The sequence below is a fragment of the Notechis scutatus genome, chromosome 1 (genome assembly GCF_049901735.1).
Source record: "Notechis scutatus isolate UNSWTSFEM ecotype Mainland chromosome 1, rNotScu1.2, whole genome shotgun sequence".
Lineage (NCBI taxonomy): Eukaryota > Metazoa > Chordata > Lepidosauria > Squamata > Elapidae > Notechis > Notechis scutatus.
The window spans coordinates 275321996-275337018 of record NC_142009.1 but is presented as its reverse complement, the minus strand read 5'-3'; the positions used below and the strand labels follow the sequence as shown (position 1 = coordinate 275337018).

Genomic DNA, 15023 nt, shown 5'->3' with positions numbered 1-15023 from the left:
TCAAGGACTCCCTTTAATGGCTTTTGTTTTTCTTGAAAAAAGTTTATAAGAATATGTAATACAAGTTGGAACTTGCAGATTGTGGCATCTGTTACAGTAGCTTAGGTAATAGCTTATCATCATGCAAAGGGCCATGTCAGCCTTTGAGAAGCATCTTGAGAATTACATTGTATGCTTAAAATTGCAAAATAATTTTACCAGTTGACATATACAAATTTTTCTAACTAAGGTTTAGGACTTGATGTAAATCTTTCCATCTAAACATGCTTTGGGGTTATATAAATATACTCTTCATAAACCACGTGTTTTATAATAAATCTTGAAGGTACAGATTTATGAAAGTGGGACCATCTTTTGTTTCTTGTTTTAAATTCAGGTAGACAACAGGTTCGAAAGTGTTTGGGGCACAAGGGAAAAAGTTGTGTCATTTGGTTTTGATTACTGCTATTGGTCAATTGATCCTGAAGATCCGAAATATGCATCTCAGGAAATGGTAAGTGTCAATAGTTTCATTTCCTTTCTCTGTCTTGTGTTTTTGTTCTTGGAAATCACCAAAAAAAATGTTTGCAACTGAAATAACATTAGCAATGAGCAATTGGTCTCCCCGCCCCCATTGTAAATTTTAATATCCAGAGGTGTAGAGTCCTTTACCACTTGCTCTGCTGACCATAATTGATATTAAAGATAATAAAGATACAGATTCCTCAAGTGGGCACAATAATAGGGTATCTTGCCTGTTTTCTATGTCATGCTACAGCTGTTGACCCAATAGTTTTACAGTTCTCAGTTCTTCACAATACCAAGATGCCAAGCCTGTCCCAAGATTTGGTTAGAAGCATTTCCAAACATTTCTGAGATAGAATAGCTTCCTTTCTTCATTCTGTGATGTCAAGTTCTCACCAACAATGGCAAAGTCATATCATTCAGTCAGTATATAATGGAGGGATGCAGGAAAAAGAGAAAACAATGGACCAGTTCAACCAGTGGGACTCAGCTGTTTCCTTCACCATTCTGTTTGTATTTTCCATTTTTACCATGTCTGGAAAACCATGATTCAAACACTACCCTCACACTGGTCCTCTGTGCTACTTCTTTCCATATGGAGTAACATTTTTGCTTCTTCCAGAACTCCATCTCTCTCCCATTGGAGGATATGTCTCCTTCTGGTTTTCTAATAATTTCCTGCTTTAAGTTGTTGTGGTAAACTGACTTTGCTGGTAAGGGAGGCACAAGGAAGACAAGACAGGGATCCTATGTTCTTATGCAGAATTATGTCAAAGCAAAGCATACCTCTGGTATGGCTTCTTTCAATGTATAAATCAACACTACATGAGGATGTGGCGTTTGAGTTGTGGCAGCTGCAAATTAGTACTGCCTTTCTTCAAATATCAAAAAATATTCTGGATAGTTTTCAATCTCAGGAAAAACATATTTTCCTTCTCTATCACTTCTTTAGGTGGAACGGCATTTTTCTCTGCTCTGTTTCTTTGTTAGCTTTTTACTGGAGATGCTGATTGCTCATCATTCTTCTTACCTCTCAGCTCACATTTCACAATCAGCTTCCATTGCTGTGGGTTGAAACATGATACTTTGCCAGGATTTGACATTATTGGAAAATTATATTAAGTTGGAAAGTTATAACATAAAATCACATGTTTTTCAAAAGCCACCCACTGACATCAGCTCTTGTAATAAAAGCATGCCTCACTTTCAGTGACTATTATTTGCTATTTACTTATATGCATAATTCAAGGAGACATGAAAGAGGAAGATAGGTTGTTTACCTGTAAGTGTGGTTTTTTAAACTGCCATTATTCAGATAACTCACCTTGACCTTAGTGTGACCTACAGATTTTATGTCTGTATTAGTTCAAAGAACAGAAGTTAAACTTAACTTGCTTTTGACCTTATTTAGTGGATGACAACTGTGGAATCTGCCAATAAGCTCCACTTTAGAACATTCCCACAGTAGTCTGTGCAAGTGCCAGAAAATCTATGACCATCGAGTGCATGGGTGTCTACTTGAAGAACTACAGCTAGAGATAAACAGTCTGCCCTTAAAAAAAAAAAAGCAAGAAAACATGTACCATTCCTGCAAGCCATTAATAATAATTACATTTCCATATGGTCGGTCCTGCTTGGCCAATTCAATCAGTGAGAAGCCATGACGAAGTTATTAGGTGGTGTATTTGATCAGTATAATATTGTATACCAGAGGCGGTATTCAGCAGGTTCTGACCAGTTCTGCAGAACTGGTAGCAGAAATTTTGATTAGTTCGGAGAATTGGCAAATACCACCTCTGACTGGAGATTTTACAGTATCCTTCCCCTACCACACCTACCAAGCCACGCCCACAGAACCGGCAATAAAAAAAAATTGAATCCCACCACTGTTGTATACATTATTTACTATAACAATAAAAAAGAGATGAAATATTATGCACTATCTCAATATTATATTTGTATTTTATATTAAAAAATTGGAATCAAAAATCTTTTTAAAATAATGTGACTTTTTAACTACTGCTTAATGTTTGCTATTGTCATTAAATTAGCTGAAAATTTTCTGATTAATATGATACAAGAGTAATTTTTTGTGAAAGCACAAGTCAACAACTGATAAAGACATCTCCAAATAAAGTATTTACGTATTGACAAGAATATTCATAAACTATTTTATATAAATATATTGCTTTAAAAATGTTTCGAAAGACTGGTTCTCCAACACCTTAGGACATGCCTCCCATCAGACTTTGACAAACATCAGTTTGCCTACAGGGGGAACAGGTCGACAAACGACGCCATACTACTGCCTTACATTCTGTAGCGATGTGGAGAAACCCGGATACTATGTAGGATGCTTTTCATTGACTACAGCTCGGCCTTCAATACTATCTTGCCGAGGATCCTTATTTAAAAGCTGACTGACTTGGATTTTCCCTCTTCCATCTGCGACTGGATCAAAGACTTTCTGAGGGACTGACCACAAACAGTGAGGGCTGGGTTTGTCATATCCACCACCCTGAAGCTTAGCACTGGCTTCCCGCAGGGCTGTGTGCTCAGTCCCTACCTGTATTCACTGTACACACATGATTGTGTATCATTAATTTTGCAGATGATACTACAGTATTGGATCTCATTACAGGTGGAGATGAAATAGCGTACAGGGAGGAGGTTCAAAAATTATCCTCATGGTGCCTAGAAAACGGCACCTAAACACGAGCAAGACAAAGGAGATGGTGTTAGACTTCTGAAAGAAAAGAGAGAAACCCTCCCCACTTTACATCGAGGGGGGCTGTGTGGAGAGAGTTTCCTCCTTTAAATTCCTGGGAGTCTACCTCAGCGAAGATCTTACCTGGAAAATCAACACAACCCAGGTGGCCAGAAAGGCCCAACAGAGACTCCATTTCCTTAGGGTCTTGTGAAAGAATAAAGTGGAACAACTGATGACCTCCTTTTACCAGTCCACAATAGAAAGTGTCCTCACATATTGCATTACAATGTGGTATGCTGGCTTGACAGCCACGGATAGAAAAACATTACAGAGGATGGTGAGCACAGCACAAAACATTGTGGGCTGTTCCCTGATACCACTAGATGACATCGCTAGGGCTCGCTGCCTTAGAAGAGTGAGGAAAATTCTCAGGGAAGACTCACACTCCGGTCAGCACTTCTTCACTCTCCTACTATTGGGTAGGAGATATAGAAGCATAGCCAGCCATAGCAAAAGGCTGAAGAACAGTTTCTATCTGTGGGTTGTCAGACTTCTGAACGGAAAATAGCTTCATGTCAACATAGTATTAGTCTTGCAGGGCCAGCGCGTTGTGCAACAAGGTCACGTAGGGTAATAAGATTGGGTTTGGGTTAGAGACTTCTGTCCTCACTGAGTTGTGTGTGTGGAGATGCACGTAGGGAGGCTCAGCCAATCTCGTTGTACTCTGACAATAAAGGTAATAATAATAATAATAATTTGACAGCAGAGAAATGAAAACAAATCTATTTCTGGAGTAATCTGAATATCAATAGTTATCAGGATTGAGCTCACTCAGGGTAGTTGACTGAGTCTTTTATGTAAAATACACATTTTAATGCTGTTACTTACAGTATATGACAGACAAGTCCTTGAATTACAACCAAAATTGAGCCCAAAATTTTCTGTTGATGAGTGAGGCATTTGTTAAGTGAATTTTGCCACATTTTATTACTTTTCTTGCCACAGTTATTAAGTGAATCACTGCAGGTATTAAGTTAGTAATATGGTTGTTAGTGAATCTGGCTTCCCCATAGACTTTGCTTGTTAGAAAGGTACAAAGTGATCACATGACCTCGGAACACGGCAGCCATCTTAAATATGAGTCAGTTGCCAAGTGTCTGAATTTTGATCACCCTGGGGATGCTTGTGTGAAAAATGGTCATAAGTCACTTTTGTCAGTGCTGTTGTAACTTTGAATGGTCACTAAATGAACTGTTATAAATCAAGGATTACCTATATTGTGTAATTTATTGTCTATTATCTATCAGTAATTTGCACATACTACAAAAGTATTGAGGGTTCTGGAATGAAGGTATGGTTTGAAGCATTTTGTTCTATTCTGGAAATCATAAACATTCATTAACATTTAAGAAAACATCTTTAATAAAGATGTTAAAGTGCATTTCCAAAGAAAACATATTCTCTTTTTTACTCAGCTGAGAATAGAAAAGTGAAATCCAAGCCATCTGTTTAACACATAGCTGTTGCACATACGTGATATTTTCCATTATGATTCTTTGTTAGAACTTTTTCACCCTAGGGATAGAAGTGGATATTACTAAAGCTAAGAACAAGATTTACTGCACAAAAGATTTAAACAGTTTTTTTAATTAAAAATTAAAATGGAATACAATATCTAATGGATAAAGTTCATGTGCTTTTGAAAATGCTTTTTACAAAACTGTTTGAAAGTTTAAATAAAGATATGTTTTTATAAGAAAGAAAATGATTCAAAAGATAGAGAGTTTTAGAAAAGGAATCAAAATATCAATTGGCTGATAGAGACAACCAAAAGATTTAGAATTGATCACTAGGTCCATGAGATAGCAACCAAGTTAAAAGTGCTGTAGATTGTTAAAAACACTTAAATATTTTGATCCGTTTATTAGAAAGTATGAACCATGGTTTGTGAATACTGTTCAGCTGGTTATAGTTAACATAAAACAGATTTGGAACACCAGAAATCAGAGTTTAGGATCGTGAGAGAATTGGGATAATTTAAATCAGTATGTGACATGGCTCTTTATTCAGTACAAATTCCAAATCCTTTTTATGCAAATTCAGTACTAAGAAATTGATAGAAATGATATGTACCGTATTTATCGGCGTATAACACGCACTTTTTCCCCCTGAAAATAGGGGGCAAATGATGTATGCGTGTTATACGCCGATATAATGTTAAGAAGCCTTCGGTGAATGCTGCTGGGATCGGGGATCAAGGACACAAATGAAAAAGGGGAGGGAGGAAGCAACCGAAGCCTGTCCTTCTCTCTGGGTCAGCTCTCTCAGTTGCTCTCTCGCTCCTCCACCAGCACAGGAAGAAACTGCTTCAAAGAAGCGGGGGCTTTTCCTGTCACCTCTCCCCCACCCCCACCCCGTCCGCCCGCCCGCCCGCCCGCAGTGCTCCGTTCTGCCTGCCTGCCTGCCTTCGTTAATGGTTGAATCGGAACAGCTTCGGCTGAGTAAAAGAGGTGAATAGTTATTATTCTCAGCCGAAGCTGCTCCCAAACAACCAGAAACTAAGGCAGGCAGGCAATTTTTTTAAATTTTTTTTCCTGAAATTTCCCCCTTAAAATGAAGATGCGTGTTATACGCCTGTGCGTGTTATACGCCGATAAATACGGTAATACAGTATGTTTAGGGTAGGACAAAGCCAGAGAGAATCGCTAATTCATAAATAAATTAGGCTATCTATGATGGAAGTTGATAGTGGAATAGTGTAAAATTCTGCAGCTTGATCATGAATTTCTATTCTAAATAATTGCTTCTGGAAAACTAATAACTCTAGGATAGTAAGATGGCCACTTTGGGGGAAATATTACAGGAGATACAAGGACACCCAACTACCGTAAGTCTAGATCAGAGTTTTGTATGCAGCTATTGAATAGTACTTAAATTATATAGTGTCCAGGTCTCATCTCTGATCTTATTTAATTGAAAGCACATAATGGCCCAGGCTGGGCTGGGAGTAGAGTGTACAGAATGGAAATCTAACCCATTCAATGGTGTCGTTGTACAATTGCATTATAATGAAAACTACTGCTTTGATCCATTTTTTAATTAACGTTCCATGGCTGAGTGGGGAGATTCTTTTTTAAAAATGCACGTAGAAGAATTAGATTTCCTTTTCTGGTGAATGTGGTCCCTGTCAGTATTGGGTCACCATTTGCACATAAGCCAGCAAACAAATTTAGTCTTTGTGATGAGTTGAGAATCAAGAATTGAAGGATGAAATCAGCTGCAAAGATGAGAAACAAAACAGAAAGCAAAGTAACATGGAAAAGCAACCACAAATTAGGAATGCACCTCCCTTCCGTTTCAAAGTTTATCAGGATTTGATTAAGCAGAACAGAATTTCTCCCTTCTAGTCAGGAATGATCTGACCATATGTTTCTATGCAGAATCCCATTCCAGCTGCTTTTGGCAGAAAAGTCATCCAAAATGGAAAGAGTATATTGCATTTTTAGAAAGAGTTGAGATTAAATTAGTTTTTAATTGCACTTATTTGGGAAAAGACTAAGAATATTACTGTAGAGGCAAGTGATTCTTTTCTCATAAAATAGTGATAAAATAGTGACCATTCAGCTGTTGTCATTGTTTCCCCAATTTTCTGAGAGAAATGCAATAAGAAAGAGTTTTTTGTGTAAATAATTGGATCAGTATATAATGGACTGTAGTAGGCGGAGGGAAATCTCTGCAAAACAGTTAGCTGTGTTACATTTCTTCTGCCAGTAACACAGCTGGTGCATTCAGAAGACATTTAAATGGCTTGGATTCTACATGAATAAGGTCATTTCTTTGGCATTAGTGATTTTATCCCCCCTCCAGAATTCTTGACTTGAAGAATTGGTATATAGCATTAATCCTGTAGTAAGAGAAATTACAGAGTGAGAATAAAATTTATTCTATGCAAAGTTCACATTTTTTAATATACAGAGATGTGTACATTTTCAAGCTGTCATCCGCAGATTCCATTAAATGTACAAAAGCTTCATTTGAATAGTGAGCTACAACAATGTCTTGAAGATCTTCTGGTCTACTGTATATATTGAAAAAATCAGTAATAGAACGAGCCCGTTTTCAATAAATCACCTGTTTTGATTGACATCCATTTTATTCATTGGCTGACTTGTTTTGGATGCGACTACAGATTCTTCTCAAACAGTACTCTGTCCTCTGTAAGAGAAAGAATATAATTGAAGGAAGATATCTGACATAGAACCTAGATATATTTCATTACTGTGGGCTGACTGGGCAATTGTGTTAGAAAACAACCTAGGGATTAGGATATGAAGTAAAAGAAATAGAAAAGTAATTGAAGGAAGAATTATGAGAAAGGCATCCATCATTCAGAAATATCAACCAAAGGAAGCATGTATTTTATAAATTTAAAATTGACATAGTAAGAAATTCTGTAGGGAGATATTTCTGCCCTTCTACAAGATCTCTAGCAGCTGAAGGAGAAGCTAGTCTACCCAGCCTTTGGAGGGCTAGGATGAGACTGTCTATTGCAGTGGTCTCCAACCTTTCTGGCACCAGGGACCAGTTTTGAAAGAAAAATTGTCTTCCACAGACTGGGGGGGAGATGGTTTCACGTGCAACCTAGATCCTGCACATGCACAGATGAAGCTTCACTTGCTTTTCCCTGGTCTACTGGATTTCCAGTAGTCAGAGGAGGAGGCAGTCTACCTGGCCTATAGAGGGGTAGGTCTTCTGAACCTCTGGGTAGCAGCAAAATGGCAGGCACTGCAGCAATTATGAAGCAGCTACAAATTTGCAAAATCCCAATCCCACAGGAAACATGAGTCCCAGATTTAGGACACATTCTGTAAATTAGCCCATTTGAAATATCTTGGTTTAAAATTGTTGCCCTATGATGCATTCTTTTAGAACAACAACTGTAGATATGATAGTTTTAATAGTATATAGAGATAAACAATAGAAATAAGAAATAAGAATCTTACAACAGATTCATTTTTCATGCAGAGCTCCATAGTCAAGTGAAAATTATTACAAATTTATACAGTGCTAAATTAGAGATATTGTACAAATGAAGGTAAGAGAGACTTTGGAACACAGAATCTGAGAGCTGAGAATGCTTGAATGAGACAGCCTAAGGACCAGTAGTCAGATGTGGTCAAGGAAAATGTGTGCATGCTTTATTTTTTATTCAGCTTTTCACTTTTATCTGAGGATAACACTTAACATTTGTACAATTAAAAGAATTTAACAACTCTGAAAGGCCAATCGCTATTCCCTCTTTGAAGATGATGTGCTGAGATGAAGCAGTTTGATTAATCCTTTAGCCTGCTTGCTAGGAAAGTGAATTTATGCATAGTGTTTTCAAAGTTGTATTGTGGTTGTTGATGATGACGATCAGCTTGGTGTTTATTTATTTAGCCGTCCTAAAGCTAACAGGACCAGTTCATCCAAATTTTGAGAGGAAATGCTGTTCCAGAGGACAACTACTTGCAACGGAGAAGGCATTCTTTTGGGTCCCAAAAGAACTGAAGCTGTCCACTTTGCTAGATCTAGTAGAACAGATATAGGTAGAAGAAGCAGATATAGGTAGTCCCTGAAATAATCTACCCCAGTGAGATGTCTTTCAGGAGCCAGTGAAGCTCACAGAGTTGTAGTAGTAGTGTTATTTAGGTATATTGTGGAACACCCAAAACTGTCCCATGTCATCACATTATGGACGAGTTGCAATCTCTTTGATGATCTTTGAAGGCAGCCCAAAGTTTAGTGTTTGAAAATTGTTTTGTCACCCAATCACATTATTTCCATTGGGTATAAACTGCTTGAAGTTTCTTAGTAAGTGAAGAGTTTCATACGTTTTTGAATGGATCTGTATCAGTCTGTGTGCTAATTAGCATGTATCCACATTTTCAAATTATATTCTAAAAGCTTATATATATATATAGTGACAGGAAGGGCATCCGGCCAGTAAACACTCAGCTCCATTCAATTGCCAAGACTCCATCCTGCAAGGGATTATGGGGTGGTTAAAAGAGGATGATTCCAAAAGCTATACGCAGTTGTGTGATACATACTTTGTATATGTTTATCAGAATTTTCCCATAAGAGTTAATTTTAGTATTGTGATGGAAGAACAGAGAAATTAGAGCTCCATGCATTTTTAAAAAAAACAAGTGTTAAGAAAAACTTTGGTGTGTTTTCAAGTGATACTGTTAGCTTCTTTTGTAGTTAAGAGCCAGTAAACACTCAGCTCCATTCAATTGCCGAGACTCCATCCTGCAAGGGATTATGGGGTGGTTAAAAGAGGATGATTCCAAAAGCTATACGCAGTTGTGTGATACATACTTTGTATATGTTTATCAGAATTTTCCCATAAGAGTTAATTTTAGTATTGTGATGGAAGAACAGAGAAATTAGAGCTCCATGCATTTTTTAAAAAAACAAGTGTTAAGAAAAACTTTGGTGTGTTTTCAAGTGATACTGTTAGCTTCTTTTGTAGTTAAGAGATTAGTATTAACTCCAAAATCAAATTTAGTTCTTTGGTTCTGTTGCTTTACAACCTGCCTTTTGTTTTTATATGTAATCTGATTGTCTTTAGGACATGAGTGCTGTGGCAATTAAAAGCTGTTTCTTAACTTAATTCTACATATAATACAATTATTTGCAAAAGTTATATCCATTATGACGGAGTCTTATTTTCCATTAAATAGGTAATCGGTATTCGTCAATAACACTCTGCGTATGCTATTCTACAAACAAATGTTCCCAAATAACTCCATGGCGCATTTCATTGAAATAAATGTGTTTTTTTTTCCAGGATGTATTCCACATTATATATACAGTGAACAGCTGAAATAACAACATGCATTGTTTATCTGGGAACTCTTGCTAATATGATTAGTGGAACCTCTGTGATATCTCTCTCAATCTTTTCCTGGCATTATTGAGTTTCTCTTAAGAGAGAGAAGAAACAGCTGAAAGAACAGTTTTTTGGACATCTATATTGGGTAAAGATACAGATAGTCCTTAAATTACAATAGTTCCCTTAGTGACTGTTTGAAGTTCCAATGGCACTGAAAAATGTGAGTTATGACCATTTTTCACAGTTATGACCTTCGCAGCATCCCCATGGTCACGTGATCAAAATTCAGATGCTGAGCACCTGGTTCATATTTATGATGGTTGCTGTGTCCCAAAGTCATGCAATCAACTTTTGCAACCTTCTGATGAGCAAAGTCAACACGGAAACCACTTAACACTTAACGACCGGCTTACTAACTTATAACCTGCAGTGATTCACTTAGCAACTGTGGCAAGAATGGTTGTAAAATGGGGCAAAAGTCACTTAACAAAATAAATTTTGAGCTCAATTGTGGTCGAAAGTTGAGGACTACTTGTATGCAATGATTATAATAATGTTAACCATATTGAGGTATTGATATTATGGTAATAGTGACTGTATCTATTTCCCGTATTTAGCTGCAATACCTTTCGCTTGTCTGAGGACTATTTTTGAGAGTTGGGAGTGGGTGGGAGATCTTCTCCCAATATACTGCATGTATTTTGTGCGGGGCTTCACTATGGAGGAGAGAATGGTAATAATTGGGTAAACTCATGCAGGAGCTTTTTTAATGCAAAATCCTCTTTAAGGCCTTTGTCTCAACCACTTTCTTTGGCCCTTTAGTGGTCTTCTCAATTTCTGCAAAAAAAAAAAAAAAGAGAGAGAGAACAGTTTAAGTTAGGTAGACTTTTTTCCCCTAACTTACAACTAAGAAAATTTACTTACCTGCAATGCCATCTGGACAGAAACACCAGCCCTGCCCTGGATAATTCTTGAACAGAAATCACTTGTTTCCTTCAAAAGCAACACTTACGGAGGTTTCAGAAAGAAAAAAGTCTTCCATACTCATTAGCGCAGTTATGTGAGGCTATTGTTCCATTAATCTACCAAAGTATTGCTCAAAAATCACACCCTTTTTAATCATTATTAAAAGTCCATTTTTTACTGCTTCTTCCTTTAAAAAAAAATGCAAAGGTCACTTAGAAAAACTGTCAGAGCATCCTAAAATTTAAAAAAATGTAAAATAGAAAAGACATAAAAAACAGATTATTTTTATCTCTCTCTAACACAGAATAAGAAAAATGGGGAAGAAGAACACTTTCACAGTATAAGAATTAGTTTTGTTTTTTTTAAAGGATAGCATTTTACAATAATTGATGAGACTTTCTTGGGTATGGATAGCTGCCCGAATATCGAAGTGATTTTGGAGAAGGTTGTTTTATTTTCATAACCAATTACCATTTCTTAAGCTAACACTTAACAGACAATAGTGGAGCCTGTCTTCTAGACACAGAGCCAATGGACTTTTCTCTAGATTGATCTATTGGAGAATAGACTCATTCTATTTCACGATTTCCTGTTTAATTGTGCAGAGAATGAGAAGCTGAGGATTGGCTAGGATTCCTAGTAGTGTAGCCAGTCATCTCTTTACAGGAGGAAGAAAATGCTGCAAAATGACCAGCCTCTCTCTTTTTCATCCTGAATAGAGTAACTTTACTTAAATAAACCTAGCGTCATAGCAGAAGTTTCTTCCTCCATTAATGAATATAATGAGCGTCCCTGTGTTCTGGTTGCTGCTTTCTTTTCACATAGAAAGTCTTCAGCTGGGATTAATTTGGTATTCCTCATGAGATTCACATGCAGAAAAGACCCTGTATTGATGGAACAAAGCTACTACATTAGTCCTTCCTTCCTGTATTCGCTTTTTACCTTTTTAATAAGAAAGGGCACCCTTCTTCTACTCTTCTTCTACAACGGTTCTTAAGACTTTTCATGTTGCCTTTTATTATTTTGACACAGGGATAAATAATTTATTTGATGCCTTGGCGTGTAGTTATAAGCCAAGTATGTAGTTATATTCAAAGTTATAATTTAATTCCAGTAAGTCTTTTTCTTTATATAGTTTACTGACCAAATATGTACAGTTTGGGCCATCAAAATATTTTGAAGGGCTGCTTAAAGTACAATTATTAAACCTATAAAATGTGGCATAAAACTTTGTAGTCCAGTAGAATCATTTAATAGCTTCAAGTGTAAAATAAATCAGATATAGAATGGTTACTTTTTTGGCACTTACAGCATAATCCTGATTGTATTGCTATATCATTACAGATGCTTACAAGATAAGGTGTATACTTAGCATTGTTACATGTAGTCCTCACTTAACGCTGGTAATTGGGACTGGGATTCCATTACTAAGCAGTGGGGATCGTAAACTGAGACATGTGACTGCACTACTTGGCAATGGATATTTCAGCATTTCCTGTTGCCTTTAAATCCTGCACCATCATTAAGTGTGATGTCATATGGTCACCATTTACAGTCTTCTGCTGGCTTCCCCATTGACTTTGCTTGTAGGAAGCTGCAGGATGGGTTACAAATGGCCATCATGACTACAGGATGCTGTGACCTCGAAATTGTGAGCAGGGCACCTTGTGTCTGGATTGTAATCGTGTAATGGCGAGGACAGTGTGACTGAGTATCAGTCATAGGTGTCACTCATCCAGCATGGTCCTAAATTTGAATGATTGCTAAACAAACAGTTGTTAATCAAAGCCCATCTCTATTGCCACCTAAAACATTGCCATATGTATCATTTGAACTGGCAAGGTTTCAATTCTCAGAGGATTTGTATTTTCTAAAGATAAATGTGCTTTATGTAATCTTACATACATTATTTGTTGGAACAATTTATCAAATTCAAAAACCAGCAGAGATGTCTTTGAAGATATGTGTCTGTGGTATGTGATTTCAAAACTATTCCAATCCATATATTTGAAAGTAATGTTGATTAAAATTAGTACTGCGGTAATCTCTATCTTTAATAAAATTTTGAATAATTGTGGGAAAGCTCTGTGTTTTCTTGTCATTCTCAGAATCTTCTAGCAATTGTTTATGTTGTGAGGTGACAGAGAGTCCTGGTGTCATTTTACAGTGTCCATCCCTTCATGTCAAGATTCTTAGCTATCCTCATTTTGTGATCTTAGTAGGAAAAAAATGTGAGAAATTCTTATATAATGTCTTTCTTTTGGATTTAAAGGCTTGAAAGTGGATGACTGTATATGTATTATGATGACACACATTCTGTCTGTGGTCCTCCCATAAAAATTTCACTTAAAAGGTTCTTCAATTCTATTAAATGTTATGAGAATGATGAATTGCAAAAAATACATTTTCATCACAGCTTAACTATCATTAATTCACATAATTTGGTATTTTTACATTTGAATATATAGATGATCCTGATTATATAAGTATAATTACTAATAACTAATGACATAAATTCATTACACTAATTATTGTAATTAATAATAAATCAATATGTAATTTAAATGTATTCCCCTTTGGAATTATGTGATCTTAGATGGGAAAAACTTAATCACATAAATCTTAAATATTTAGGAACTTTATATGCCATATTTATTTAATGGAAAATTTACCCCAAATATAAAAAGGCCCCCCACAAAAGGAAATTAAGTCCCCCCCAAAATTTGTAAACAGCCATTCATAGCAATATCAGTTAGTCTTTTATATCACTTCATAGTGTTTTGCCACACACTCTGAGCAGTTTACAGAGTCAGCATATTGCCCCCAACAATCTGGGTCCTCATTTTACTTACCTCAAAAGGATGGAAGGCTGATTCAAACTCAGCCTGGCTGAGGGCAGTTAGCCTGCAATACTGCATTCTAATCACCGCAACACAGCTCAGCCCTTTAAACTGATCTTAAATATTTTCCCCATAACAACTGTACTTGTGTGATTTAATTGTATGTGTCTATACTGACATGAATATCATGCATATCCTTCATGTGTCACTAAAGTCATTATAAGCTGCAACTGTTCAATTTTCCATTGGATTGGAGCAGCAGTAGTAAATAAATGAAATCTCTCTAGGCAGATCAGTTGACAGTCATGGGATATTGGAAGACTGGGACTTGGAATGCAAGAAGAAAGACAGGCATTAATAAATAAATTTCATTTGTGAAAGTAAGAGAAAGAATATAATGAGACAAATATGATTTGTTACTTTGCAGCATAGCTGATGAATATTTGCGTGTACGTTAAGATGTAGATTTTATGTCTATCTATCTATCTATCTATCTATCTAAAATATGAATTGGCATCACCCAAATTGGGTGTGCATGAAAGTAAGAATTCTTGTTATATACAAGGGAAGAGTAATAATAGATGAATTCCTCAACTTGTTAAGTGATTTGTGCTTGATTTTACAACTTAATTGCCATGATTGTTAAGCAAATAACTGCAGTTAAGTGAATTACAACAGTTCATTTAGTGACCGTTCAAAGTTACTATGGCACTGAAAAAAGTGACATGACCATTTTTCAATCTTACAATCTTTGTAGTAGACCTCTGTTCATATGATCAAAATTCAGCTGTTTGGCAACTGGTTCATACTTATGATGGTTACCCAAAGTCATGTGATCACCTTTTGCAACTTTTGGGGAAGCAAAATCAATGGGGAAGACAAATTCGCTTAACAGCTATGTTACTAACTTATCAACTGCAATGATTCATTTAACAACTGTGGCAAGAAAGGTCATAAAATGGGGCAAAACTCAATAAATATTTCACTTAAGAACAGAAATTTTGGGCTCAATTATGATCGTAAGTCAAGGACTACTTCTACCTGTAGTTGTTAAGCGAATCTGGCCTCCCCCCATTGAGTTTGCTTGTAGAAGCCTGCTGGCTGTGTCACACATGACAATCAC

The 15023-nt window shown here is 36.5% G+C and overlaps 1 protein-coding gene across 1 annotated transcript in view; it reads left to right on the top strand.

Annotated features, from left to right (window-relative positions):
- The window catches only part of STARD9 (StAR related lipid transfer domain containing 9), a 97551-nt gene that overhangs the window by 12642 nt on the left and 69886 nt on the right, over positions 1–15023 (top strand). Inside the window, exon 3 of the mRNA XM_026671282.2 lies at positions 377–493. Within this exon, the coding sequence (XP_026527067.2) occupies positions 377–493 (117 nt within the window). The remainder of the gene's footprint in view (positions 1–376; positions 494–15023) is intronic.